This window comes from Oxyura jamaicensis, chromosome 10 (genome assembly GCF_011077185.1).
Source record: "Oxyura jamaicensis isolate SHBP4307 breed ruddy duck chromosome 10, BPBGC_Ojam_1.0, whole genome shotgun sequence".
Taxonomy (NCBI): Eukaryota; Metazoa; Chordata; class Aves; order Anseriformes; family Anatidae; genus Oxyura; species Oxyura jamaicensis.
This window is the reverse complement of record NC_048902.1, coordinates 21,106,566-21,132,590: the sequence shown is the minus strand read 5'-3', so window position 1 is coordinate 21,132,590 and position 26,025 is coordinate 21,106,566. Positions and strand designations below refer to the sequence as shown.

At 40.8% G+C, this 26,025-nt stretch overlaps 2 protein-coding genes and 1 long non-coding RNA gene across 5 annotated transcripts in view; 2 read left to right on the top strand and 1 right to left on the bottom strand.

Annotated features, from left to right (window-relative positions):
- EIF3J (eukaryotic translation initiation factor 3 subunit J) overlaps positions 1 to 9,726 on the top strand; it is a 10,176-nt gene extending 450 nt beyond the window's left edge. The window contains exons 3-8 of the mRNA XM_035335523.1: positions 4,335 to 4,392; positions 4,641 to 4,732; positions 5,189 to 5,303; positions 6,339 to 6,497; positions 7,524 to 7,597; positions 8,959 to 9,726. Coding sequence (XP_035191414.1) covers positions 4,335 to 4,392; positions 4,641 to 4,732; positions 5,189 to 5,303; positions 6,339 to 6,497; positions 7,524 to 7,597; positions 8,959 to 9,090 — 630 coding nt within the window. The 3' untranslated portion in view covers positions 9,091 to 9,726. The remainder of the gene's footprint in view (positions 1 to 4,334; positions 4,393 to 4,640; positions 4,733 to 5,188; positions 5,304 to 6,338; positions 6,498 to 7,523; positions 7,598 to 8,958) is intronic.
- Positions 404 to 1,664, top strand: LOC118171970. The gene is made up of 2 exons (XR_004753502.1): positions 404 to 776; positions 1,337 to 1,664. It is a non-coding gene; the product is annotated as an uncharacterized LOC118171970 (long non-coding RNA).
- Positions 7,475 to 26,025, bottom strand: part of SPG11 (SPG11 vesicle trafficking associated, spatacsin) — a 36,444-nt gene continuing 17,893 nt past the window's right edge. For 2 of the 3 annotated variants that reach the window (XM_035335520.1, XM_035335521.1), the window contains 16 exons: positions 24,945 to 25,202; positions 24,512 to 24,712; positions 24,080 to 24,187; positions 22,700 to 22,859; positions 22,065 to 22,279; positions 20,909 to 21,653; positions 19,883 to 20,025; positions 18,204 to 18,402; positions 17,059 to 17,196; positions 15,411 to 15,544; positions 14,558 to 14,665; positions 13,972 to 14,140; positions 13,553 to 13,641; positions 12,872 to 13,027; positions 12,514 to 12,665; positions 10,860 to 11,827 (listed from right to left, as the gene is read on the bottom strand). In XM_035335520.1, the coding sequence (XP_035191411.1) occupies positions 11,647 to 11,827; positions 12,514 to 12,665; positions 12,872 to 13,027; positions 13,553 to 13,641; positions 13,972 to 14,140; positions 14,558 to 14,665; positions 15,411 to 15,544; positions 17,059 to 17,196; positions 18,204 to 18,402; positions 19,883 to 20,025; positions 20,909 to 21,653; positions 22,065 to 22,279; positions 22,700 to 22,859; positions 24,080 to 24,187; positions 24,512 to 24,712; positions 24,945 to 25,202 (3,156 nt within the window). In that variant the 3' untranslated portion in view covers positions 10,860 to 11,646. Of the gene's footprint in view, positions 7,909 to 10,859; positions 11,828 to 12,513; positions 12,666 to 12,871; positions 13,028 to 13,552; positions 13,642 to 13,971; positions 14,141 to 14,557; positions 14,666 to 15,410; positions 15,545 to 17,058; positions 17,197 to 18,203; positions 18,403 to 19,882; positions 20,026 to 20,908; positions 21,654 to 22,064; positions 22,280 to 22,699; positions 22,860 to 24,079; positions 24,188 to 24,511; positions 24,713 to 24,944; positions 25,203 to 26,025 lie in introns of those variants that run through there. The other variant, XR_004753501.1, reaches the window with a different exon arrangement.

Genomic DNA, 26,025 nt, shown 5'->3' with positions numbered 1-26,025 from the left:
GGGGGGGGGGGCCGCGGCCGGGGCCGGGATCGGGCGCCCCGGGGCTCCGGGGTGGTCCCCGCGGCCTCTTGGGCCGGGAGGCGGCGCTGGGCGGGCGGGGGCCGGGGGAAGCAGAGGCCTCGCTGGCCGCGGGCCTCCCGCGGGGCGGGTCGGTCCCCGGGGCGCAGCAAGGCCGCGAGGGGGGGCCCGGCCGTGAGGGGGGACCCGGGAACCCCCCCGCTGCTGCCCGGCTCCGGGCGCTGCTCCGCGGCTGGGTGGCTGCTGGTGGCTCCCCGCTTTCGGTCATCTCAGCCCTGAGCGCGGCGTCCCGGTGGGTTGGGTTCGGTGAGAGCTGCACCGGAACAGTGCTGCTGCCGACGGCTGGGAGCTGCGGCTGTCGCGGCGTGTCTCTGCCGCCCCTTCTTCTGCTCCCAGGCCCCGGCCGCAGCTGGAAGGCACGGCGGTGTCACTGCGGCGTGTCACGTTCAGTAGGTCGCTTAACATATGTTTGCTTAAGACGCTATTTGGAAGCGAATTTTGGTACGTTTGAGGAGCAATGTCAGCGTGGAATTGGTGTCAAAGTGTGTGGATGTTCATTTCTCATGCTCATAAAAACTGACTTTCCTTAAAAGTTTGTTTTTTTCCATGTAGTTCCAGCTGTCCCCTAGCGAGCCAGGTTACTGGGTGGTGGATGACACAGGAGCCTCAGTGTGCCTAGCGTACGTGCAGACAGGGAGCAAAATCATGTCAGGAAATGTACGAGGAAGGTGCTTGAAGAGTGGGAGGAATGGAAATAGGTAAACTGGAAAATGCCTTTTTGTTTCAAATCAAACTTCTGAGATACTGTAATAGGCAATCTCCCCGTGGTTCACCAGGCGAGGCCTGCTCACTCCGTCACGGTCACAGGTATGAAGCTTTCGAAGTAGAGAATTGCTGCTTACTAGGTGAGGACTTGCTCGTTCTGTTGTTTAGCCTGTGCTTGCGTTACCAGAATCTCTGACAAACGCTGACTCAGTCGTCCTTGGAGTTCAGGGTGGGTATTTGTTTTTATAGGTAGTACAAAAAGAGTAGTTCATCTGTTAAAGAAAATACCTATTTTTTGTAAGTTACAGGCTGTCCATTTTACTTTGTGAATTCGGTGATGCCCACACCCTGCAGTTATCACAGATGTCACATTACAGCAGGCAAAGCAAGCGGGGGTATCTCTGTATGCAGTGGCTGCCGTCATTTGTAAAGTGTGGCTAGAGCGTGACTGTGTGCATAGAAATGTGCATAACCTTTAAATATTGGTGCACGTGTACGAATGTATCAGACTTGCTGTGTTTGTGAGGTTTGCTTTTCCTCCTTTCTTTGAAAGTGAGAAACTTTCCTGCTGGGATGGAATGTGGCCAGGCGAACTGGACTGGAGCTGCCATTCCCTGAAAGACACCCGTGCTTTCTTTGGCTCTTCTCGTAACAGCACAAGGTTTTCCCCACGTACCAGGAATGCAGCTACTTCCCTCTGTCTGAAGGATTATAGTGTTAGTACTGGAGCTGCATCTGGAGAGAACCCGTCCAGAAGATAAAGCTGTCCTGTTCAGTTTTAGTTTGCTCTTACAAATGTTCAAGACCTCAGAGCTGAGCTGGAGAGGTAGTCGCTTAGGTTTGTTCGCGTACCTCACTTGCCAGGGTCAGCCCTGGAGAAGTACCTGCAGAAGAAAAATGACGTGGTCTAAAATAGAAGCACAAGGTGTTTTCCACGCAGTTTGTCTTAACACCGGCATTCCACGTTTGGGAATGCTGTTTATATATTCAGATTCTAGAGTTTATTCTGAGGTTGTTTTGGTAATGAACTTAAAAGTACCTTAAAGTTCAGGAAATTGTGACTTCCCTGGGTTTAAAATTAGCATCTTCCCAAGTAATAAAACTCCTCTCAAACGTTACCCAGAACACAAGTTTCCCAGAAGACGGGCCTCCTGCCAGGGAATGTTCATCTATTTACTCTTGGGCAATTCTCTGCTCAACAAAGCCAAAAGTAGGAAACTTGCTTGTTACAAAGGCAACAGCCTTGGTGAAGGGGAGTGCCCGGGTACAACTGGGAATTGGAACGGTGGAGTACCTGTCGTTCTCAAATCATGTCTTTTGGGGAGGAGAACGCCCATTTTCACGTGTTCAAGCTGCATATGAAATTGTGAGAGCTGCTCTCATCGCAGGTTTATTTACACGAAAAGGAAGATGATTTCAGAAGCCTTAATTCAGTTACGTACATGTAAATGAGCATTGTTGAAATACTTCAAAGTTTTCAGCTACTTTAGTGGCTATATTGTGCAATAAAAGTGTCCTCTTCTGAATTACTCAGTATTCAGAGCAGAGATACAGCGCTTATTTTCTTTTCCTCCAAGAGTTTGTTGAAATTTCTAAAACACAGGAATAGGAGTAACTGGGACTCCTCCCTGCCGCCAGTTAAAAACAAAACAAAAAAAGCAAATGAAGCAAAATCATCTCCAATACATTGATCACGTTCTGGTGCTTAACTAAAAGCAGCTTGAAGAAGCGAGATGATGTTAGCCCAGCTGGAAGGCCCGCTGGTGTTGGTGCGCTGGGCTGAGAAGTGAGTCCTCGGGGGGCCGATGTCTGCACGCTGCCCGGCCAAGTTGACGCCTGAAAATCCCACCTAAGAGCCGAGGGGGAGGTCGTGCTGGACGAGAGGCGGTCACGCTGCCCTCTGGCTTTTGCCGTTTCTGTGTTGCTTCATCACCAGAGCTTCATGAGCCGAACCCAGCCCCGTGCACCTGTCCCGGTGCGCGGGGCCCTGCCCGCACGTCTTCTGGGGAGGTTGCCCTCGTGTAGGAATGAAATCTTGTCGTCCCTTTCGGGCCCACCGGGACCTTTGCGTAGTGGATAGGCTGCCTTCTGCCTCGCAGGGTTTGCGTTGGGGAACACCTGATGTTAAAGCCCTGTCTGTGAAGGGGAGGGCAGGGGATAGGGCAGCAAGCTTTGTACAGCAGTAATGGACATGGGTGTAACAAACTCTTAATTAGATGTGAGCTCAACTAATGCTGCTGCAAATTCAAGTCAGGTTCTTGGAATGTGGAAGGGAAGCTGAGTCTCTTACAAGTGCCAATTAACTCCAGTGAGCTGGTGGCTGGGTGTCTGCCTTGCTTGGGTCAGCACATTGCAGCGCATGCTGCCTTCTTCTTCATCTTTGTCACGCCAAGGCCGGCCCCTGGAAATGAGCAGTGTGGATGCGCTAACTCGTGGCGTGTGTACTTCCATGTAACTTCAGATCATTGATCAGATCGTTGATCAGATCTTTGGAGCACTGACTCCCATACGGAGGTCGGCTCATGCAGCAGAATCTGGAGTGGTGTTAGGAAAAGAAAATTTGTTCCCATAAACCCCACCCGGACAGCTGTCAGGAGGAGCTGTGGGATTCCTGCTGCCAAGTCTGCAGGTGACAGAAACAGGTCACTTCTAGCAAAGTGCCTCCTCGGTGCACACCTGCACCGTGTCGTGCTGTGAGCCGGGGTCGCCTGTCTGGGCACAGGAGCGCGGCCGCGAGGAGCGTGCCCAAGGTGGAAACTGAAAGCAGAGACCTCTGCAGACAGCACAGCTGGGGCGGTCCCAGAACACTCTGGAGGATGTGATCGCTGTTAAGGAACATTGCAGTGATGTGTTTTGGGAAGAGTGCTCTGACAGCTCCTTCTCCTAAGCAAGAAGCCGTGGGCTCGGTCTGAGGGCCGCTGCGCGTTGGTGCTCCTGCTTCAGGATGGCCCCTGCATGTCACCTGTCTGCCTACGGCCACCCTCCTGCTCACAGCACAGCGTGGCCAGTGGGTTCCCGGGTGGTTTTCCCCTCATGCAGCAGCTGCACGGGTGCTTCCATCACGGTGGAGGGCTGCGAGCTGCAGGCAGCGGGTGCCTGGGGGAGGAGGCCCCGTGGCGGTGGCACGGCGTCCTGCTTCAGGTGGTTCCAGCGGTGGCTGTGCTGCGTGAACGCCTCAGGTGGCGTCCCGGAATCGTGCAATGTTTGGTACCAGGAGCTGTAGTAAAGTCATGTTTCACTGAGGGGTGTTGATCTGACTGCTCGTGACCTGGCTTTTCTAACTCTGTTGACAGGAACTCTGCAGTTCTTTGAATAAAAGCCGCCTTCGTAGCTCCTGAAACACTGTGGTCTGCTCCCAAAAGTAGCGTCCGTGCTTTACAGCTCTAATGACTTTACCCCTGCTTCTTAACTCAAATACATCAGATTAATGGATACGCGAGCATTTAAAGAGGCTCTATGTAAACTACGGTTCTTTGTGTTTATCTAAAAAAGTAAAAATTAGCTATAGAAGCATCCTGTGAAGATTCATCTTAATTAAACTTACTTTGTAGGATAACTGGGACGATGAGGAGGAAGAGGAGGAAGCAAAGGAGACAGAGATAAAACAAGGTGAGACTTAAAAGGAATACATTTCGCTGTGTGCAGCATCAGAAAAGACGCTGGTTTTGTCCTGAGTGTATCTGAAGTAGCAAACCCACTTTCCAAATAGGATCCCTTTTGGTTTCGAGAAAGCGTGTCTTTTGACTCCCTCTGTGGACAGGCTGTGCTAACTGAGCTCTGTCGCCTTCTCTTTGATTACTGGTTTCTGGTTGTTGGGAAAAAAACCCATCTTGAGTTTCATGTTCAATGTTTTACAGAGCCCAAAGTTTCAGAAAAAAAGAAAATAGCAGAAAAAATAAAAGAAAAAGAAAAACAGCAAAAGAAAAAGCAAGAGGAGCTCAAAAAAAGGGTAATTACTTTGTCTTCTTGGTCTCATCAATGTAAAGGGTGGGTTTGTTCTGATTTTGAGGTTCCACAAGACCTGTGAAGGCCTAAAGTAGTCTGATAAAACAGACTGGAGTCTTGTACTTAACGTCTGGGGGCTGTCAGCTTTAATTTCTCTGAACTTTAATTGGGATAAGAAATAATGCTTATCTCCAGTTCTTTTGCATGCACCTCATGGCAAAACATGCAGTTGTGAAACTTATGTAAGAAGGGGGAAGGCACATCTTAGTTAAAATGAACAGTTTATTAAATTAAATAATAGGCGTTGTTATGATTAATTGGGATGGCTTTCAGGTTTGTACGTGCTTGAGGTGTGTTAACTTCAGACAGACGCTATTCAGGTGGCACTGGAAAAAAATGATTACCTGTAATAGCTCTGCTCAATATCATACCTCTGCCCTATACCTTTTTTTTAATTCAGTTAGAGGCACCAGAGGAACATAGAGAACTTACCCCAGAAGAACAGTTAGCAGACAAGCTACGGCTAAAGAAATTGCAAGAGGAGTCAGACCTGGAGTTAGCAAAAGAAACATTCGGTAAGCGTGTTGGACCCTACCGGTGTAATTGTAACATGACAGAAGTACCACACCCCTAAACGAAGCTTCCAGCTTTGGGTGGGTATCCCGCAAGGAGAAGCGATCAGGATGGGACTGTTAGAGCACGTGCAGGTTGTGTTACTGAGAATAAACGCGGGTTATAAAGCCAAACTACTGGAAGCATATCCTGGTGCTAAGGACTCACTGCAGGAACATTGTTGGAATGTAAGGTGCTCTTCCTTAACGTGTCATGCTGGAATGGGATAGGAAAAAGATGGCTGGCTGAATTTCCCAACTAAGTTATGCTTCTGATAAAAAGACGAGCATGTGAAGACAGAAGTGCTGTCTGATGTTCTTAGCTGCTTTACAAGGCAGACTTCAGGCTGATGAGGCTTTGGGCGAGTGTGGTGCAGCATACCACATGCATGCTTGACTTCAGGCGATCTGTGCAGTAAGCTAGATGTCAAGAAAGCCAGCTAGGTTACTGGAGTGAGCTTGTTTCCTTGGGCAGCTGGAAACAGACTTAATGCAGCTTGCTCTGGCTCTGTGCCTTGACACAGCTGGCAAAGGCGCTGATTTACAGCAGCATTCTTCAAACACGAAAGCCTGCTTCTTTGCTTAAAGTGGGTTATTCAGCTTATTACTCAGTGAAAATTCTGCTGTGTATCTTCTGCAAGAGTGCAATGCCTTGGGGAGGAGGGGTTGCTTTAGAACAGTTGCAAAGAACCAAATAAATTTTGCACTGACCTGCTGGAAGGGGAGAAGTGCTACATGTAGCAAAGAGTGCTTCAGAAATAGCTGGTTCAAAGGACTAAGCTTTAGAGCAAAGCCTCCTCAGGTCCAGGTTAGTGACTCAGGCTGTAAGTTTTTGTTTGGCAGAAGCCAGTGGGGAACGAGAAAACCTCAGATTTAGTTTTGCCAAGGTTCAGCAGAAGTGAAGAACGGAATGTGAATGGGGTTACTGGTTTTCTGTTGGTGTCATCTTTTAGGGACTACAGCTGATGATTTCTTTAAAACCTGTGTTTTTCCCTGCAGGTGTAAATAACACTTGTGGAATAGATGCCATGAATCCCTCTTCAAAAGATGACTTTACGGAATTTGGCAAACTACTAAAAGAAAAAATTACACAATATGAAAAATCATTACATTATGCCAGTTTTTTGGAAGCATTAGTTCGAGACGTATGTATTTCATGTAAGTTAAGTGAAAGACTTCTAGAATGTACTGCCAAAATTGTAGTGGGGTTGCATTTGAAAACATGCTGTGAGCGTAAAATTTAAATCAAGATTAATCTATGCAGTTTATGCTAAATAATGTCTGGTCTGTTTCACTGACCCAGTATCCAATTTCCATCCCAACAAACCTTATTATGGATCACGTGCTTGTACTGTTACAGCCATTCTGCAGGTCAGTTAAATACAGTCACTTTAAAAGTGTAAATTGTTTTGCCGATATAAATGTCGTGTGTTTCTCCTGAAGCAGCTTCTGGAAAATAAATGATTCTCTGAGCCAGAAAACTTGAGTAGCAATTTGGAAGGAAACTATTATAAAATTGAGATAATGTAATCCAGGGACTGCAAAATAAATTGTTCTGGAATTCAGCGTGTAACTATACACAGATAAACTATTTTTTTCCACTGTTCTGGTAGGCTGAAGTATTTGGTGAATTCATTGTTTGAGATCTTTTACCGTACACATGTTGTCCTTCAGCAGAGTGGTAACTTGATAGTACTTAGTGCTGTATAAATACAGGGATCGTTGGCTGCCTGAAGCTAGTAACATACATTTCAAATGGATTCCAGGTCTTCTGAAGTGAGGGACTTGCCCTCTCTTGGATAATTTATCATTAATACTCCACTGCTCCTTTTTATGTGTGTGTCTAAAACAGTCCATATTTTGCTGTATTACATCATAGTGCTAGATTTTTTTCACGTCTCCTTACTAAGTCTCCTTGTGTTCGCTAACTCTGAATTAGCAAAATCTTACCTGCCCCAGTGTTCAAGTTGCTTCCTAGGGACCCTGTGAGCAGCGGTTGTCATCAAAAGGCTCAGAATTACCCAGTGTGTATTTTGCAGTTTTATATCAAGTAATTGCCAGTATTTACTTCTTATTGATGCTCACCTCCATAGGTTTTTGATAGAATTTTGATGATAAATAATTTAACTGCCTTCTAAAATCAATAGTGATAAGGAATCTTTTTTTTTTTTTTCCCTCCTGCAGTGGAAATTGATGATTTGAAAAAGATCACAAATTCTTTGACAGTACTATGCAGTGAAAAACAAAAACAAGAAAAGGTAAGGCTTCTGTGCTTGTCTGTAACAATAACACTGCCTGCTAAAGATGCTGATCTCCTGCAAAATGGAAAGAGGTCTAATGCTGAATTGAACTGCTGATGTTGTTACATGTAGTAGTAGATGAAAGGATAGTCTTGGATACTGTTTTAGAACTAAGTAAATACTCTTAGATGTGTGAGATAATCAGGAGTTTACTGAATGTAGAGACCACAGGCAAAACGTCCCTTGACTTACATGCATCTTACCTGCATGATAACCTTGGTCCATTTTACACTGCGCTGCCTTGGAGTTGAATGACTTATGCCAATACCCTGAAACGGAAGCCAGCCTCAGTTACAGTTAAATGGCAATATGATACCAATATAGGGAAGTAACTTTGAATCTTTGCCAAAGTTTGTCATTTTGAATAGCAGATAGCTGGGATTTTCGCAGTGTTGTGCAAACTGAAGGAACAGTAATTGCATAGGCAAGGAAAATAAGTTTTAAAGGTGATGTATTAGTTTAACTGATGCAAATTATAACATTTTGCTTTATACTATAAATTTAAAACCCCAGGTCAGTTGGAATTCAAGTATTAGTCGTATCATTAGATAGCAATAAAATTAAACAGAAACCATCACTGGCAATACACTTTTTCCAGTATGTTTTAAATCAAACTGGAGGATTGATAGAAACCCAATGGCAGCGCAGTATCGTTGTAAGTAGTAGCTTGTACATGCAAAATGGGACTCTGCAATACAACGTGTTTCAGTGGCAGGTGTTCTTCTTTTATGCCAGTTCTATAGGACCTCTACAGGAATGACTGAAGCACTAGAATACAAACAAACGTTATGTAGTGTTACTGCATTAAGTTTAGAGCTTGGTAAACATGATGAACTCTTTCTTTAATATGTACTGCACTTTGGAGAGAAGCTTGTGACTTACTGAACCAAAAAAGTTTAAAAAGTATGTATATTTTCTATTCTTATGTTCTCTCCTTTTCCTCTAAATTAGTTTGGCTAACCACTGAAACCTGCAACTATACCGATCCAGTAAGGCAGAGCTTTGCAACTGTTTAGTTTTGTAAAATTTACAGTAGACATAGTTAGTCTACTTGGTTAGAGTCTAGGTGAAATAGGATGAACGACAAAACAGTAAAACATATGATGTAGGGAGCTGTGGAACACTTGGGAATATAGCTTTACTATGAGGAGATTGCACTGTGGATGAAGTGCTGCTGCAGAAATCATTGGCAGTACTGCATTCACCACGAGTACATGGTGCAAGTGTTCGTACCTCAAAACCAAGAGGCATTACTCAAATTTAAATAATGACAAATTACTGTGGATTTTTAAGTAAAAATGCTCTTTTTCCTCTTTAAGCAAAGTAAAGCCAAAAAGAAGAAAAAAGGTGTTGTGCCTGGAGGTGGTTTGAAGGCTACTATGAAAGATGACCTGGCTGATTATGGAGGATATGATGGAGAATACGTACAAGACTTTGAAGACTTCATGTGACATTTATCTCCCCTTGTATTGTCTTTCTGTTGCCCATAATCCCTTAAACATGTAGCACAACTTCTCTTTCTTTAAATTCTGCCAAATGCTACAATCAAAATTGCAGTATCTCTGTGCTGGTGGTTTCACTCTTGTCAGGCCAGTGCTAAAGCACTGGGATTCCTGTTTTGTGCTCAAGGGGATAGAATGAAGAAATTGAAAAACTGTATAAATTACAGGAAAATAAAATTTTAAAAAAACAGCTACTACACAGCATTCTGAGAACGATATTGTTGCTATTTGATTGTTACAGTAACAGCCACTAAATTGGAAATGAATTTCAACAAGGCAAAGTATTAATACCAGCACAGTTCAATGACATGGCCTTAACTGTAGCTCCTTGAATGAATTGTTTGATGAACAAAAGCAGTTTGCAGCAAGGGCATGGTGTGCACTTAGTATTACAATTGCTTTGTCTTAAGTTAGAGCTTGAGGTTTTCAGTATATTGTGAAGGGAAACTGCTAACTTCAAAGTAAGGATACTGCACATGGAATGCATCACTTGAGATACCCACTACTTCAAAGCTTGGCATTTAAACAGAACACTTGTTTGGGTCAGAACAAGGAAAGAGTTTCTTATTTGGAAAAAAAAAAAAAGACAGGTATGAAGTTTAGTTTCCATTCATCTAAATTTCTACTAATGCAGCTGTATGGGTTGGGTATTCTTTAACAGTTAATTGCCTGGTTTAAGTGTAAAAAACAAGACTTCCTTTTGGTCTCTCATGGGCTGTGGTAAATCTTTCACGACTCAGCCATTTTCTTTCATTTAAAAAAAAACTTGCTTAGCAAACTGCAACAGTTACTACAGTTGGGCAAATTGTTACGTTAACAATTATGACATCTGCAATGTTTTATAAAGCAACTAATTTAATAAAAATCACTATTGTGAGGACTTCACTATAGCTGTCTTTGGACCTGTTCTTTCAGTGTACTACAATGTAAGTACTTGAGTTGCAAAAATGAGATGAATACTGCTGGCTGCTTGTTACTAAGGCTAGACCTCGCTCTGACTTGCAGCTTCTCTGGTGTTAGAGGTGCAAGATTTCATTCCTGTAAAACAGCTTTCCTTAAATTAAGATGTACAGCTGCTGCTGATAAAATACTTTTGTATTTCCACAGTGTCATACGTGTTGCTGGAAGTGCTGAGGTCAGTAGCTTGTACTCACCTTAGAAATGTCTTAGGGCAGCCTCCTTAGTGCAGCTAAATGCCAGCTGGCAGTTGACACTTCTTATAAGAAGTCAGTCTTGCATTTACAACTTACGGCTTATTCACGTGTTTGTTCCTAATACGGATAGGATACGTGTGCTTCTACAAGGCAGGAGTTCTGCTTCCCAGTATTGGCAGTCCCAAATTTTAAATCAGGGCTGAGGATTTGCAGAAGGAGGTTCTCCTTCTGTGCTAGGTACTTTAAAATTGAACTTTAAAGGCTGCTAGTCATTATTTAACTTAGAATAATCACAGCCAGCTCATTCTAATTTAGTCTTATGAGACTGACTAGAACTGGCATTTTAAATACAGTGTTCTGTTCAGGCATAATCTTTGCCACTTCATCTTTTATTAAAGGTGTACCAAAGGCGCTATGACTTGTACTTTATATACCCATATGTAAAGGTTGCTAGCGTGACTGTTCAGCAACCAAAGGGAGCTTGTTAAGATACAAATCCAACTTAGAAATCCAACTTAGCATGCCTTTGCTAATTAAAAATACAATTGCCATAGCAACCTTGTTGCTAGGATAATGTTTAATACTTAGAGATAGTACAGTATCATTGCTTAATGTGACTAATGTTACTTCAAAGCTGTTCTTGTACTACAGTCCCTCCCACCCCTTTTCTGCAGGAGATAAAGTCTCTGGATTAGATAGAAGCTGCAGGCTGTGTGAAGCACTGTTCAGGTATTATCCGTTACATGTCCCTGGTCTTCTAAACTTACCCTAAAGATTTAAGTGGCAGAATACTTGGGTTGCTAGCTCTTGTTAAGGCCTCAATGCCAACTGCCTGCCCAGTAGGCCTGTCTAAGCCTGCCAAGACAGTAGCAACTACACTAAGTACATGCTGCTGTATGAAACCCTCAGCTTATCATTTAGCTAGAAAACAAAAACAGGCTCATGTAGAACCAGAGAATACATAAAACAATAGGTTATTTAGCATGCACCTAAAACTTTCAAAGGAGCCTGCTCATTCTACTTATTTCCTATGGCGATCCATCATCCACGCCCCTGATCTAAAGGGCTGCTGGATCTCTGAGGTTCATCACCAACTGTTCCAGCCTGCATTTGCCATTAGTCGAGTATTTTGTAAACAGAAGGATTTATTATACAAAATGCTTTTAGGTTAACACAGTATCAGCATTTTAAGTATTTACAACCACCACCAGTTTTCTGGAGTTACTTCACATAGCAGCATATCATTACAAGCAGGTAATTGATAAAATATCTGTTAAAGAATCGGTACTAACCATGCAAGTTGTGGCACTGGTACTGTCAGAGTCAGTCTCTACTTCATGGAGGATGGATTCTAGTTTGATAGCATGTCGTTAAGGCAACATCCAGTCTGTGCATCTTTCAGGAGCATGTTTACCACATCATAGAACTTGTTATCATAAGCCAGTCTGTAGTGCATATAGATGTCTTCACAGTAAGCAAGCAATTTCTTCAGATTTTTCAGAGCAGCATCAGTAGGTGGGTGTTGTTTAACCCTGAAAATAATTTACATAAAATTGAAATAGGAGAAAGCCTTATGATCACTGTCTGCAAAGCCTATCTTGCTGCATTAGATTCTCTTGGCTGTTTATTTTGCTCTGCTTTATTTTATAAAGATCCAATATGACCCACCTTAAGGTATCCTACTTACTCTGCTGAATAAAAATGATCATAGAATGGCTTGGGTTGGAAAGGACTTTAAAGTTCACCTAGTTCCAACTAGTCGTGGACAGGGACACCACCCTCTGGATCAGGTTGCCCAGTGCCTCATCCAGCCTGGCCTTGAACATCTCCAAGGCTGGGGCATCGATGTCTCTGGGCAACCTGTTCCAGTGCTTCACCACCCTCTGAGTGAAGAATTACCTCCTAACATCTAATCTAAATTTCCTCTCTTTTGGTTTAAAACCCTCCCGTCTTGTCCTGCCATTATCTGCCCAAGCAAAAAGTCACTCTCCATCATTTTATAAGCCCCCTTTACTGAAAAAGCTGCCAGTGATGATAGATCCAGTGCTATTTCCACAATATGTTTAAGAAATTGAACATAGATCTCAGCTCCCTGTATGCTATACTTTATCACAGAGAAGTTTTTAACAATGCAATGACTTGCATTCCATTAAACACACAACTTATTCTTCTAGGCTGTGGAAAAGAAAGTTCCCAGCTTGACCACAGAACTACTTACTTCTTAGCAATCTCCTCAAATATGCTAGGCTTCAGGAGTTTCTGCTGTTTAAATTCTTCTAAGTAGTTGAAGTCTCCCTTAGTGATCACTTGTTGATACAGAACTTCAGCCCAATCTGGAACAAACTCGTAAGCCTCAGCCACAATAGCTGCCTTCAGGGAGAACAGATAACTGCAATTACTAAGCCGGAAGAGTTTACTTTTGTACAGAAACATGCCTATACTTTAAATATTCTACATCTTCAGTTTGACCTACCTCAGCATTATGCTCACAGGAGCAGAGTGCTCAGGCACCTGCTGTTTAAAGCAATCATTTTCAGAAAAAAAAAAACAAAAAAAAAACAGATGAGAAAGCTTACTTGATAGAACCTAGGCAAGGACACGATGCATTCCATCAGGTTCTGCCTGTTCAGGTTAATCAGCATAGTGCTCTGACCGGTGTTCAGAAAATGCAGCTGGAGGGTTATCAGCTTTGTGAGCCGGCTGCAGCGCAAGGACTGGCGGACGCAGGAGTCCTATGTAGTAAAAACAAACACAAGCTGCTGATGTATGTTTCTAGAGGAAAACAATAAACAGTGCTGACAGAAGCAATGGGTTCAGAGTTGTCTAGTATTTTGTCTTGTAGATCACTGCAGTTTTATCATATTCCATTAGTTTTAAACAAAGCTTCACTCACTCCAAATATTACTTTCATCATCCTAACCACAGCAGTTCTTAAACACTCTCTATATTGTTCTATTCTCACTTGTCCTTAGAGGAAAGCAGTTAAGCTCACGGTCACTCCTCTAAAACTGGGAATCTAATCAAAATCCCAGCTGTCAGAAGTCCAAAAAAGGGAACACTATACAACTCTTTAATACAAGAGTGTCACTGAGACTGCTGGGATACTGCTGAAATGACAGAGCAAGAGGCTTTTTTTTGCTTAATTTTTGCTGGGATGTGATTCTGCACATCCTCCCTAGAGCAGCTTTCTTTGTTCTCTCAGTTCAGCTCACTCCTTAAGTGCTGCACAGAAGTCATACAATTTCATGTTGTTTTACCTTAGAGTAACTTTCTGCTGCATCAATAAAGAGAGTCAGAGCTTTCATCAGCAGTTTCTTTAAATTTGGAACATCTTGAAGAGACTCCTCTGAAATGGGGAAGAAAATGCAAAAACATATTATTTACACAGGTGACAAAATAAGCTGTAAAATATTTCTTGATACCAAGTCTGTCTCCTATTGTTTCAGAAAGCAGCAAAAAAGATTTCTTATGTTAAAAAAAAGTCTGAAAAATTGAAAAGGAATAGTGATATCTGTTTGACTATGAGCCACACATACTGCAGGAACCTGTCATGTGATTGAAGACATCCTAACTCTTCAGCAGTTTTCCACCTTCAGTCAACTGTGTGGTGCAGACAGCAGCAACCTGACGTACTAAAGGATAACTCCTATTACTTGTTTTTGCCGTTTGCACTCACCCCATGGCTGCGATTCAATGAGTTTAAGCTGTATGCCAGCAGCAGCCTCATGATTCTCTCCAATTTCTCGACACATACTGAAGCAAAGGGCGATCATGTTGTGCTTTTCACTGTCCCCCGGGCGGCACCGCTTGATGTAATCCAGCAGAGCTGTCTTCAGTGTCCCACTCTGGTCAAATGAAGGAACATCAGATTAAGATTTGAAGAGCTTATTTTTTCATTCACATTTTAGTACTCACAAGCAAATCTATAATGACTAATTTTTTGGAAAATGATATCAGAACAGTCTTTGAGGTTTCTCCACAATATCTGAAGACATAACGGGAATATTACACTTTGGGTTATGTCAGGCAAGAAAATCCAGTAGCTATGCACCTACTTATAAATAAATGTTAAAACTGAATTAGAACTAATTAGAACAAACTTGTTCAACTAAAAACCGGATAAAACCCAGAATTAATTTATCACTGTGGAACTAGAATAACACTTCCTAGACTCCAGTAATAATTCCACCTTGCTGTGTAAATATCAGTTTCTGACACAGACACACAGTTCTCTTTTCCCAGCTTTATTCCCCTCCACCTACTGGGTCTAATTTCTTTCTCATGAGCACTTCAAAGTAATGTTTCTCGTGCAGCAGTTCAAAGATGTAGGTCATTTCATTGTATCTGCCAATTCCAGTAAGAAGACGAACCTGTGGAAATAACAGTGTAAGTATGCAGCTCAAAGTGAGGCAGAAAAGTCCTTTCTCACAAAGCTTTAAGTGCTGTGGCAGGGAAGGGCCGCACGAGGCAAGAGTGCTGTACTGGCTGATACAGCTACATGGTGAAGCTAGTTGTATTGCATTAGGCAGGCAGACATTCCCTTGGAGCCAAGGGGTTTTATTTTTAATCTAACCCACTGCGCCATTTTTACTGTAAGGTGAAAGGGTATAATTTTACCAAATACAAATAGGCAGTGGGCTTTCTAGGCTCCTCAGTACATTCCCTCTTGCAGTACCACCACTATACTGAGCATGGCTCAGAATCCAGAACTCTTTTCAAGACAGGCTTAAAAGATGTGTGACAACATGGTAATAAAAAGAGTCACAGTTCACTAATAGTTGAATCACTTTGCAGTTCTCAGTTTGATTTACTACACTGTTGCCATCTCACTCTTCCACTTCTACTTTCCCAAGTGAAGTCTTCTAAGAGATTCTGTGACATAAAAATCTGTCCATCAGGACATGCACACATCAGACCAAAAACCCAGCTTTAGCTTCCACCTCTAGCTTCCAGAGACAGGCAGGACAAGACCAGTCGACCAGAAGTGAAGGACTGTATTCTATTCCGGTACCCACCTGCTCCCCATGCACTGCTCAGGGCAAAGTTATTTGCTGACCTACGCAAGAAAATGTTCATACAGCCTCTAGATACACATATGACATCAAGGATACATACCACAAGTCCATACTCATCATTAGGTGCTAAATGTTCATCTGTGAGGAGCCGTGCTGCTTGGAGGACTCTAGTGATTCCTTCCATGTGGCAAGTCAAACTAAAGCAGTTATGGGCCAAAATCAGCAATTCTGTAACTGAAGAACACAAGAACTCTGGTACTTTGGTTCATGAGCTGAGGAAATTAATTCTGATGTTGTAGTCTTAAGCTGGGGATAACGATGTCTGTCTACAGAACTGATACCATCTCTGCAGAGGATACACAACCTTTCCTGTTATAAACAGCAGAATTGGATTAGAAAGTTGAGCTATTATGGCTCTGGCCTATGCAACTTTCACTTATAGTTTCTGTAGCAATATGCACTCAGTTTGGCTTCCCAGCCTGTGCTAAAGTCTGGGGTTTTAGATCATTTTCTGAAATGCTGTTTTCTCCAAATACAAATTTTCCAACCTCCTCCAACAAAAGCTGTTTGACAAACATACAATAAATGTATCGGCATCCCACTTTTGGCAATCAGCTCTCCACTTGAAAAAAGAAGGCCACAACTTTTGCATCTGGGTTTGAGAAAAGTCATTCATCAATTCCATAAAAATGCAGATTTTTGAAAAGAATATAGCTAATGTCATGAACCTATACAACATGTTTTGAAACTAGTTATAGCTCCATCTGTAAAAATGTTGTACTCTACAGAGGCTTCATTACAGGAGAGGTACAGTGCTCCAGCACAATTTGGTGATTCCCAACATTGTTTCCTCTCAGTCTTTTCCTTACTTTTAGTCAGTCATACATAAAAACACTAATATTCACCCCTATGCTACGTAACCAGACAAATTAAGGAATAAGTTAAGATCTGACAATATGTCTAAGGTGCTGGGGACATAAAGGCTACACAGAGCGTGGTATTTTTAGTTGTTTTCTCACAAAGGTATTCCAAATTTCCAGTATTGCAGATGGATTCTAAAGGAACAGAATCAGCATTAACTTCAACCATGCTTCGCTTTCTGCAGAAGAGTTCGAGAAGACACTCTCTCCTCACCACTCTGGACAAAATACTGTTGGAAGTTCTCCAGTTCTGCCAATGCTAATACTCATGAGACAACTCACACTACAACCATATCCTCTCTCATTTTCCTCAGAGATGAACTGCTCATAACAAATTAAACAAAAACAAAAACAGACTAAGTATGTAAGTAGGAGATCTCAATTTGCCTCTGCTGGTTAGCTGCCAAAGCACAAACACAATGACAAGATCTCCATAAAGCCACAAAGTATAAAACCGATTCCAGTAACAAAAGATCAAAAAGTCAATGTAACAAATAGATAATATATATTTAAAAAGGTATTTCTAATTGTGGCTAATAAGAAGAAAGCCATCATACCCATCTTCTGTAAAATGTAACTACAGAAGTTCAGGTAAATCACTGACTATTTCCCAGCCATCAGCATAAAAAAAATGGATTTTGTTTGGAAAGTAAATTCAGGTGGTATTTAAGCAACATGTTTATTTGTTGTGCATATATTCAGATCTATTAACATCAAATTTGAGATGCTTCCATCAGCATTGTTTTTATTCTTTGTGATGTGACTTTAAGCAATGCAATGCGTAGTGATGCACTAGTTAGCATCAAGTATTTTTTGCCATCTACTTACTGCATGACAGTTCCCCACGTGGTACAGAGGAAATTTTATCCAGTAGCTTCATGCCAACCAGTGTGTGATCCTGGCAGAGCTTAGCAAGCTGTAGGAATGCCTGGCTCTCAGCTGCGGGGTTCAAAACTTGTTTCTGTCCTGTATGCAGAGAGAGAGAGAGTTATGCCAAAAGTGCTGCCTGTTCAGGAGAGATTGGCTACATTAAGAGAAAAAAAAAACAACAAAAAAAAACAATATAAATAAAATAACCCCACCCACACTGACCTATGACTTGGAACTACAATTCTAAAGATGGTTTTGATCTTACTGCTGAGATCTGGGTGTCAGATAGTTCTACTTTACCAGTCTGATCCACTGAAATCCTACTGAACACCCATACTGCTACTGTAATGAAACCTGTAATTTAACAAATCCAGCACGTGACTGGCAGTGACCCTGACTCATACTCTTCCACAAACCAGTTCAACTCACAAACTCAACAGAAAACTCTTTATCTTTGTTTTCTGCTGTAAGTTGGCTCTTCCGAAGAACGTGAAACAAATCATCTGAGCTAATCCAGGTGAACTGCTACAAGGGGAGCAGTAAGGGTGCAAGTCTGCAACGGAGGGGCAGCAGAGCGGAAGAAATGAGGGACAGAGGAAAGCACACCTGCACTCCCAAATCTCCATCATTGTTTCTTATGTAACTTTGTTGTTAATGCTGTGGCAAAGTAAAAGATCCTCAAATACAAAAGCCCTCCAGATAAATTCTGTTTTAAGGAACATCTCTCACTTCTTAAAGGGGTAAAAAAAAAGAAAAAAAGGAGAACCTGGCCACACTTTTCACAAAAAAAATTATCACAAGTCTTTTCAAGCCTGGTGATGTAGGGCTTCAATGATTATGATTAAAAAACATTATGGCTTTTTTTTTTTTAACCATGAAATTTACATCCATAAAAAATATATCAAAAAAGCTTTAAATATTGCAACACCACACTAGACACAAAACAACTAAACTTAGCATCCGTATAAAACCTTTCAGAACTGCCTAAACATTACCATTATTAGCACTCAAGTACCTTGAGACCAAGGATTGTTTTTCAGATGCAAAAATACCATATTTACAAACCAAAAATGCTAAAAACCAAGACTGAGCCCCTTTACTACCTTTCCCTTCTGAAGATGCCAATAATTCCTGCATGATTTCTTCAGCCACTAACTCTGCCACAATTTCAGGCTGGAGACCCTGCGTGGTGATGAACGCCTGAGCTTTCCTGCATCTGTCCGGCTGGTGGGATGACAGAATTGCTTGAAGCACTTCTTCAGGGTCATGGGCTGACATTTCACTGTAGGAGCAGTTCAATTCCTAAGAAATACACATACACTTAGAAGAAGGTACACAGCAAAAAATCCAGTCACAGAACATATATTGACCTGCAGCACATCATCCTAACTAGCTGATGCAAGAGGGAAGTGCTGTAGGAGAAGATAAAACCTAGCTTCAACACACATAAATGTAACCTGTCCTTTTATCAGTTAACGGTGTCTTCATCTGTGGATCTTCAGCATTAATGTTTCTCCAGATCAGGAGAGCACATAAGTGCTTTGTGTTTGAAGCTTTATACTCACAGAGCTGGTGCCAATGGCCAGAGATGCTTTCCTGAAGCAAATACAAACCTTAACACTGAAAATTGCTAAAAGAAAGAGAGGAATCTACGTTTCCTCCCCAACCATTACTATTATTATTATTTTTTTTACCTATATAACAGTTTTACTTATGGGGTTACTTTTCCTCATCTCTATATAGCACAGACCCTGAGTGAAAAAGATACTCCAGTTTTTGCACTTGCTACATTTGAAAGAGGAGCAGGTGAGGCTCTTTAGAGTCAGCTGTAACATGTTACTACTCTAGAAATTAATCTAAATATGTAACTCATAGACACAATGATAACTCAGTGACCTATTTATTCAAAAGTATGCCCATCCAGCTTTGGGCAATATGGATGGTAGAAAAGGGAAGAAGTCAGTCATATGACTACTTCTTCCCCAGCTCAAAGCTAAAGCATTCACCCCAAATGTTTGAGACATGAAACATTCTGTAGGAAAAAACTAAGAACCTCCACGACAAAGATGGCACTAATATTTTCAGCACACATACTGCTGTTTCTATTCAGAGTAAATTAATGCTACACTCCAAAACTATGGGCCAAGTAATATGCAAAGGGTCTGTACCCTTTAGAGGTACTCTGAAGGAAGTATTCAGCAGCAGCCTCTGGCAAGAAGCAGAGGTGGGCTGCTGGCAGTCACGAAGGCTGAGGAGCAGCCTAACAACACAGTCTGCTACTTCTCCTATCACTGTCTAGGTCAGATCACTTGCAAGTTACTAGCCACTCCTTTGAGCAGCCTCTGGGTACGAGCTGCCACTGTGTGGAGCCCACAGAGCATTTCTGTGCTAGAACTTCTAACACAGCTGCTATCTGTTTGTCTGCTTCTGGGTCGGTGGTGATTACGAAGGCATGCCACAACAAAGGCCTGAAGCAAAGCGCCAGATGAACGACATATGCTTGAAAGATTACAAAGAAGGCACATCAAAAGAGGCAGGCTGAAATATAGCTTACTGGAGTAAGGTAGGGGGAGTCTAGGAGTTGAGTTCACTTCAACACTTCATGTCTAGGAAACATCTGTCCATTTTTCCACAAAAAGGACTGGTAATTTCCCTCTCTAAAGCTTGTTTCAGGCATTTAACGAGTACTTTCCACACTCCTCATGCTTTTCTCCATATAAACTTCCATAGCACAACTTAATACAAACCATGTATTTCTTCAATAATATTATTAGATACATACCTTAGAAAGTTCATATAAGCAGAGAACCTGTCTGCAGTAGTTTCTCCCATGAACACATTCGTCTATGAGAGCCTTCAGACTGATAACAACCTGATCATCTGGAGGAGGAGCAACAATGTGTGTCCAGTCTTCTAAGCTTGATGCTGGAAACAAAAAACCCTCTGAATTCCTTTCTCATAAAGACAGCCAACAACAAGCCTTACACTTGGAGCAAGACTTCAGAAATCTTTAGCAAATACAACTTGCTGTATTTGTAGGTTGCTGTATTTATGTATAGAAATACTTTCTCAGCCTTGAAAACTGAACTCTTGATACCAGTGATTTTTTTTTGAAATCAGTATACAAACAATACAGCAGGACACAAATGATCCAAAACATTCACCGGTATCTCAGATGTAAAATCCATAAGCATAAGAGAGCACAGAAACAGGCTCAGCAATCTTCCTGATGGCTTAGTCTTCACTTTTCTATTCTGTTCTATTGTACTCCTATTAAGCTTTATACATGTTTATACATGCATTAGAAAGTAATTTTCCAGCTGACAGCTTTTTCTTTCACACTTCTTAAACATGCACACAAAACTTTATACATAAACACTATTATCCTTAGCCTTACTACCACTAAGACACTAAACCCATGATAGTGTACAAAGTATTCAGAGAAATATATGATGAAAGTGTTTCCTTGTTTCAGCTCCAGAAACACACTCAAGATTTACTGGAGCATGCGTTCCAAAAGCAGGAACATAGATAATGTTCAGTGCTACTCTACCTGAACTGAATTGTGAACTATAAAAAGTGAGTGGTTAAGAGACCCTGCTTGAAGCACATACAATCCATGTATATTACAAGACTTCCAATTCCTTTCAACAGAGGATTTAGGAACCAAATAAGTAAGACACTGTCACAAAGACCTTATTTCCTGCAGAAATTCTTGGGGAAACACAGAAACAAAAGAAGACACGTTCAGTAGAACTGTAACAATGGTATTACTTGTCAAGTGGCTGAATTGGTTAGTGTTACTTACTGCTTGGGATTCTGGTTTGCTGCGATGCACTGTTTTCATATATCTTCTCTATTGCTACAAGGAGAGTCTGAATATCTGCGTGTAATTTGTCTAGACCAGTCTCCCCTGAGGCCAGAGCTCTGCAATGCAATACCAGTGAAACATCTCTGTCGTAGAAATGGAAATATCGACACACGCGGCTGGCTTCATGTACACTTCCTTCATCAAGAAGGCACCCAATCAAAACCTTGAGTGATTCTTTCTCATCATTAGTCAAGGTCTGTTCAGACTCTCTGAATTCAAGACCCTCTAGTTTTAAGTAGTTTGGTGTGTTCAGAGCAGGTAGCTTTGAAAAAGAAAACTCCTTAGCTAAGTTATCAAAGGTAAGATCCATGTTCACTATGCCATGGAAGGAAAGTCTTGGCTTGCCTGACCCTTCATCTGCAGATAATGATTGTTGTGTGATGCGACAAATCCAGATCTGCTTCTCTATTTCTTCTAATTTGTCCAGTGCCACTGAGTCATTCTTGGCTAGCCAATGGCCAGCTAAGGTAAGCAACAGATGTCTCTCCATAATGCTATTTATCTTCTCATGAACTGAAGATTCAAACACTGTGTTTGCCTGATTCAAAAAAAAATCAGATGCAGCTTTGCTGGAGATGGAATTTTTCATGAAGTTTTCATTACATTTTTTCCAGAATTTAATTCTTGTCTGTTTAAGTTGCCACTCTCCAATTTCTCTTAAAAGATGTAGATCTCTTAGAACCTGCAAAAATTCAGAAAGGTTTTAAACAGCTGTCTTTCAAAAGAAAAAAAAAGAAAAAAAAAGAAAAAAAAAAAAAAAAAAAAAAAAAAAAAAAAAAAAAAGAAAAAACACTGTAAAACCAGAATACTGAAAAACTGAATTAAGATTACATGTCTCAATATGCAAAAATAATCCATCTAAAAAGAACCAATGAAACCAATTGTATAGCCGTAAAACTAGTAACAGAATAAGAAAAGATGTGCTGTCCTTTTCAGCACAGCACTTGTAGCCAACTTGTTCAGTGTACTTGCATTTAAAATAGAAAGTGATTTCAATAAGAACGTGTTTCAGGAAGGCTGAGAAGCTATGTTCTCAGTACTGCCCGTAACAGAATTATTAAGAGGTGACTATCATTATTTAACCATGTTATACCTCTTGGGTAACTACATGATCCACAGGCAATTCAGCTAATTCTGCTACCTCCCGAGCCAGTGAGAACATTCCTTTCTCTTGTAGCTGCTCCAAAATTGATCTGCACTCATTCTGAAATGTCTCTGTATCGTAACTGGTTAGGATGGAGCGATTAATTGATACGGAGGAATCCTTCAGGGTTTCAATGAGCGCCCAGAGTTTCTTCACATAAGGGCCTGTTTCAAAAGAGTATAAACAATTAAAGGCAGTTGGTTTTTAAACGTGAGGAAATTCTGCTGCTTATTCCAGCATGTGACCCTGCTGGAGAAGAACAGATTTTACACTCTGAAGCTTTCATGGAGCCAAAAATATATTCTGAACCCTGAACCCGTAACTAAAATACTTCTGTAGGTCATTTGTGTACTCCTCATCAGCATACACTTGCACTTAATCATGCTCCCAAACAGACTTGCATAGAATTACATTTTCATTGCTGCAGTTCACCATAAGAACCAATTCTGATTACATGAATTCTGATACAAAAATGAAATAATATGAATACACTTCAAGTAAACATTTTCAGTCACGCAGAAAACATTGTATGTGGTCTTTAGGTTAAAGCAGTACTATCACCTGACAGAAGAAGCTGTATTTACCATCGAGTAGATTATCTGTTGCAGCAAACAGCTGTAAGAGCTTTCCTAATTCATATTCTGTTCTACATTGCTGCATCATCAATTCAAGAAGAAACAACGCTTGCGATTCCAACCATTGCACAGGTAATTCTGAAGCTGCTGGTTCATCTGAAGTTTTAAGCTGTGTAAACAAAACGAATTGTAAGTGTTGTGTGTTATTATTTTTTTTTTTTTTGGCAAGTAGAATCTGCATTTTGTTGGGAATTACACTGGTTATCAGAGGTGTGCCAGATCTAACTCCTTCGCTAGGAAACGCTGAACAGCCTTCCCCAAGTGGGCACTTGCTCCGTTGCCAATATGTGCTTGAATTTGATTTGAAGGTAGTAAATTTTATTAGAGGGTGACCAGCAATCGCTCCTGATAACCATGGAGGAGAGAAAAGGTGTGAGAAGGCTTCATGGGTAGAAAAATAAATTGTTAGCTTAATGGCTCCTGTCACACAGCTGTACACTTTATAAGCATATCCACTCCGTAAGCAGTACATAGGAAAAGGAAACTGATCTAGCCTGAGCTTGAATTGCAGGAAGGAAAACAACCAATCACTAATGGCATACAATGTTAGTCACCAAGATATTCGTGGAACTAGAAAATCAGGACAGCAAGGAAAGAACTGAAATAATTTGTGACAACATCTGTATGTGACAACCAAGGATACAGAATGAAACCACTTTGGTCCTCTTAAAACTGACCGCTAAATCAGTGTTCGACATGGACTGTAGAACAGTAATTCAGTTCACTGGGTCCTTGTCAAAGAAAAGTCCATACAATTTCTAACAACTGCCAGAGCTAAAGCACTATCACAGATTCTTTCAGAAACCTTGTAATGTATTTAAAAACAGCTGTCTTTCTTGAATAGGTATTCTCTGTAAGTCACTGCTTTATCAGCACAATAAAGAATATTGTACATTTACTCAACACAAATAATTCAATTTACCAATAGTGGTCCTACCCTAGGAAATGCCAACTCTCAAACAGCAAACTCTCATTCAAGGAAGTTGCAATTGTATTTCAGTCTGCCCATATCAACTTAGAACAAAATGATTTAGAAAAATGCATTATAGGTTTTGAACAAATCATCAAAACTAATTCTCTATCAACTACCAGCAATGAAAAGAATCTGCTGAAACCTGTAACTTCACAAATCAGCTCCTAGATCCCTTTGTCCCTGCCCATGGCAGGGGGGTTGACACTAGATGATCTTTAAGGTCCCTTCCATCCCAAGCAATTCTGTGATTATTCTAAGCATCTTTTTCATTAATTTCATATATGACATTAGATGGCTATCACATTGTGGTAGGGAGAAAACCTATGCAAAGAGGTTTACAGAAAATTATATCTTACTTTTGTGAGCTGTTCCTGAAACTTTTCCAGGTTGGTTTTAGCTTCATTGTATTTTTTACAGTTCATACACAGTTCATACATCTCCAGTATATGCAGTAAAGGGGAATCCTTTAAGACACAAAAATAAATTATAACTGTTTCCTATAAGCACAACAATAAAGGAACAATTTGTGATCCTCAGTAACAGAACAATAACGTTCACATTTATTAAAATTGCTTTCAAGCTTGATATATGACCTGCAAATTTGTAACTGTTGGAAGAATGTCCTTTCAACGATATTCTTCCTTCTACAGGATTTTCAATAGATTACACCCAGGCTATCTAGGCCACAAAATACCACGATGGAAGGGGAATCTATATGTGTTCTCCAATCCAAGAACATTTGAGATACACTCAAGTATCTACAATCACCAAAACTTACAAGACCTTACCTTTAAAAATAGCTGGAAGCCCTTTATAAGTGTTTTATTTTTTTGATTCCTTAAAAACACTTTCCAGATAAGTGACAGGTCATGGAGATCCCATATGTGATTTTCTACTGATGTCTGAATATGGTTTGTTGCTTCAGATCTGGTAACATTATCCACAGTAGTAATTATCCAGACACAAAGACAATGAATAATGTTGGCATCCTGTCAAATAAAAATGATGGTTTCTGTAATAACCAGATGACACATGTCACTTCATTCTGCGTAAGTTGGCTAAATGTGTCATACTAATCACAACAATTACTACAACAACTGAGAAAAAAAATGATGAATGCAACCTGCATATCTACCATTTAAAGTAGCTATGCACAATAAAAATGTCTTAATTGTTTATAATTTATTCCTCTAAAAGATAAATAACTTGATCAATACTTACTTGGAAACAGGCTGCTAAAACACTCAGAATGGGAGCATGCTCTCTCAGTCCTTCAGTCAAAAGGTAACGTGAAGGGTTGGAGCTCTCTTGACATCGCAAAAGGATTTGAAAGAGACTACCCACATTTTTACTCTTGAACATACTGTCAGCACTGTTTTCAGGACTCCCTGTATCAGGGCATGAAAACGGTAACTTCTCCAATGCCAACATCAAGTGATCTTGTAAAATGGGAGTGAATCCGTGAAGAATAGAAATGACCTAGGAAAACAAAACCAAGAGCATCTATACAGACCAAGATCCAAAGACAATGAGGGAAGGATGACTGAAGCATTAAATATGCAGAAAAGGTAAGCAAAACATTCTTCAAATTTGATTTTTTAGAGTATTTCTGGAGAGCAAGAAAGCATGTTCTGTATGTGTGAATTATTCTAATAAAATATTGAAACTTCTCCTCTTACTTGAATCTAAAATGCCTTTTAAAGAAACTCATTTCTCAACTCTCTCATATGATGAAAAAGAACTCATGTCTAATTATATGCTTTTGTGTAATTACGTATTTTTGTGAAAGTAATGAAAAGATCCAAGTTAAAAAAACCAGACCTGCTAAGTATCACCTAAGCTGCAATTTTCCAGTTAGCTTCCTCCTATTACCCTTCCTAAACTGCATACAATTTTAACTACCAGTAATATTTTATTTATTTTAAATTATGCTTAAAAACAAAAATGGAAGAGCTTGACTCTCAAAAGCTAAAATATATTTACACAAAAACAACGTAACTTAAATTGAACATACGGTAATCATCTCTCCAATAAAAAAAACAAAACCGTTAATAAATGATTTTAAAAAAACAATAAAGGTGTATGAATGTGTCATAATTTCAACTAAATTTAACAAGAAAGTGAAGTCTCTTTTTGGTAAATACTTTTATGCCCAATCCACTTCAAAAGAGACACTCAAATCACCTCTCTCTGAAAAATGTTTTCTCTGTTACTGAAACAGGAAGTTTCTTCCTAATCTTCTCCTTTAGTAGTTAGATTTCATGGCCTTGGAAGCACATTATTATATCTGCTGAAGATTCAG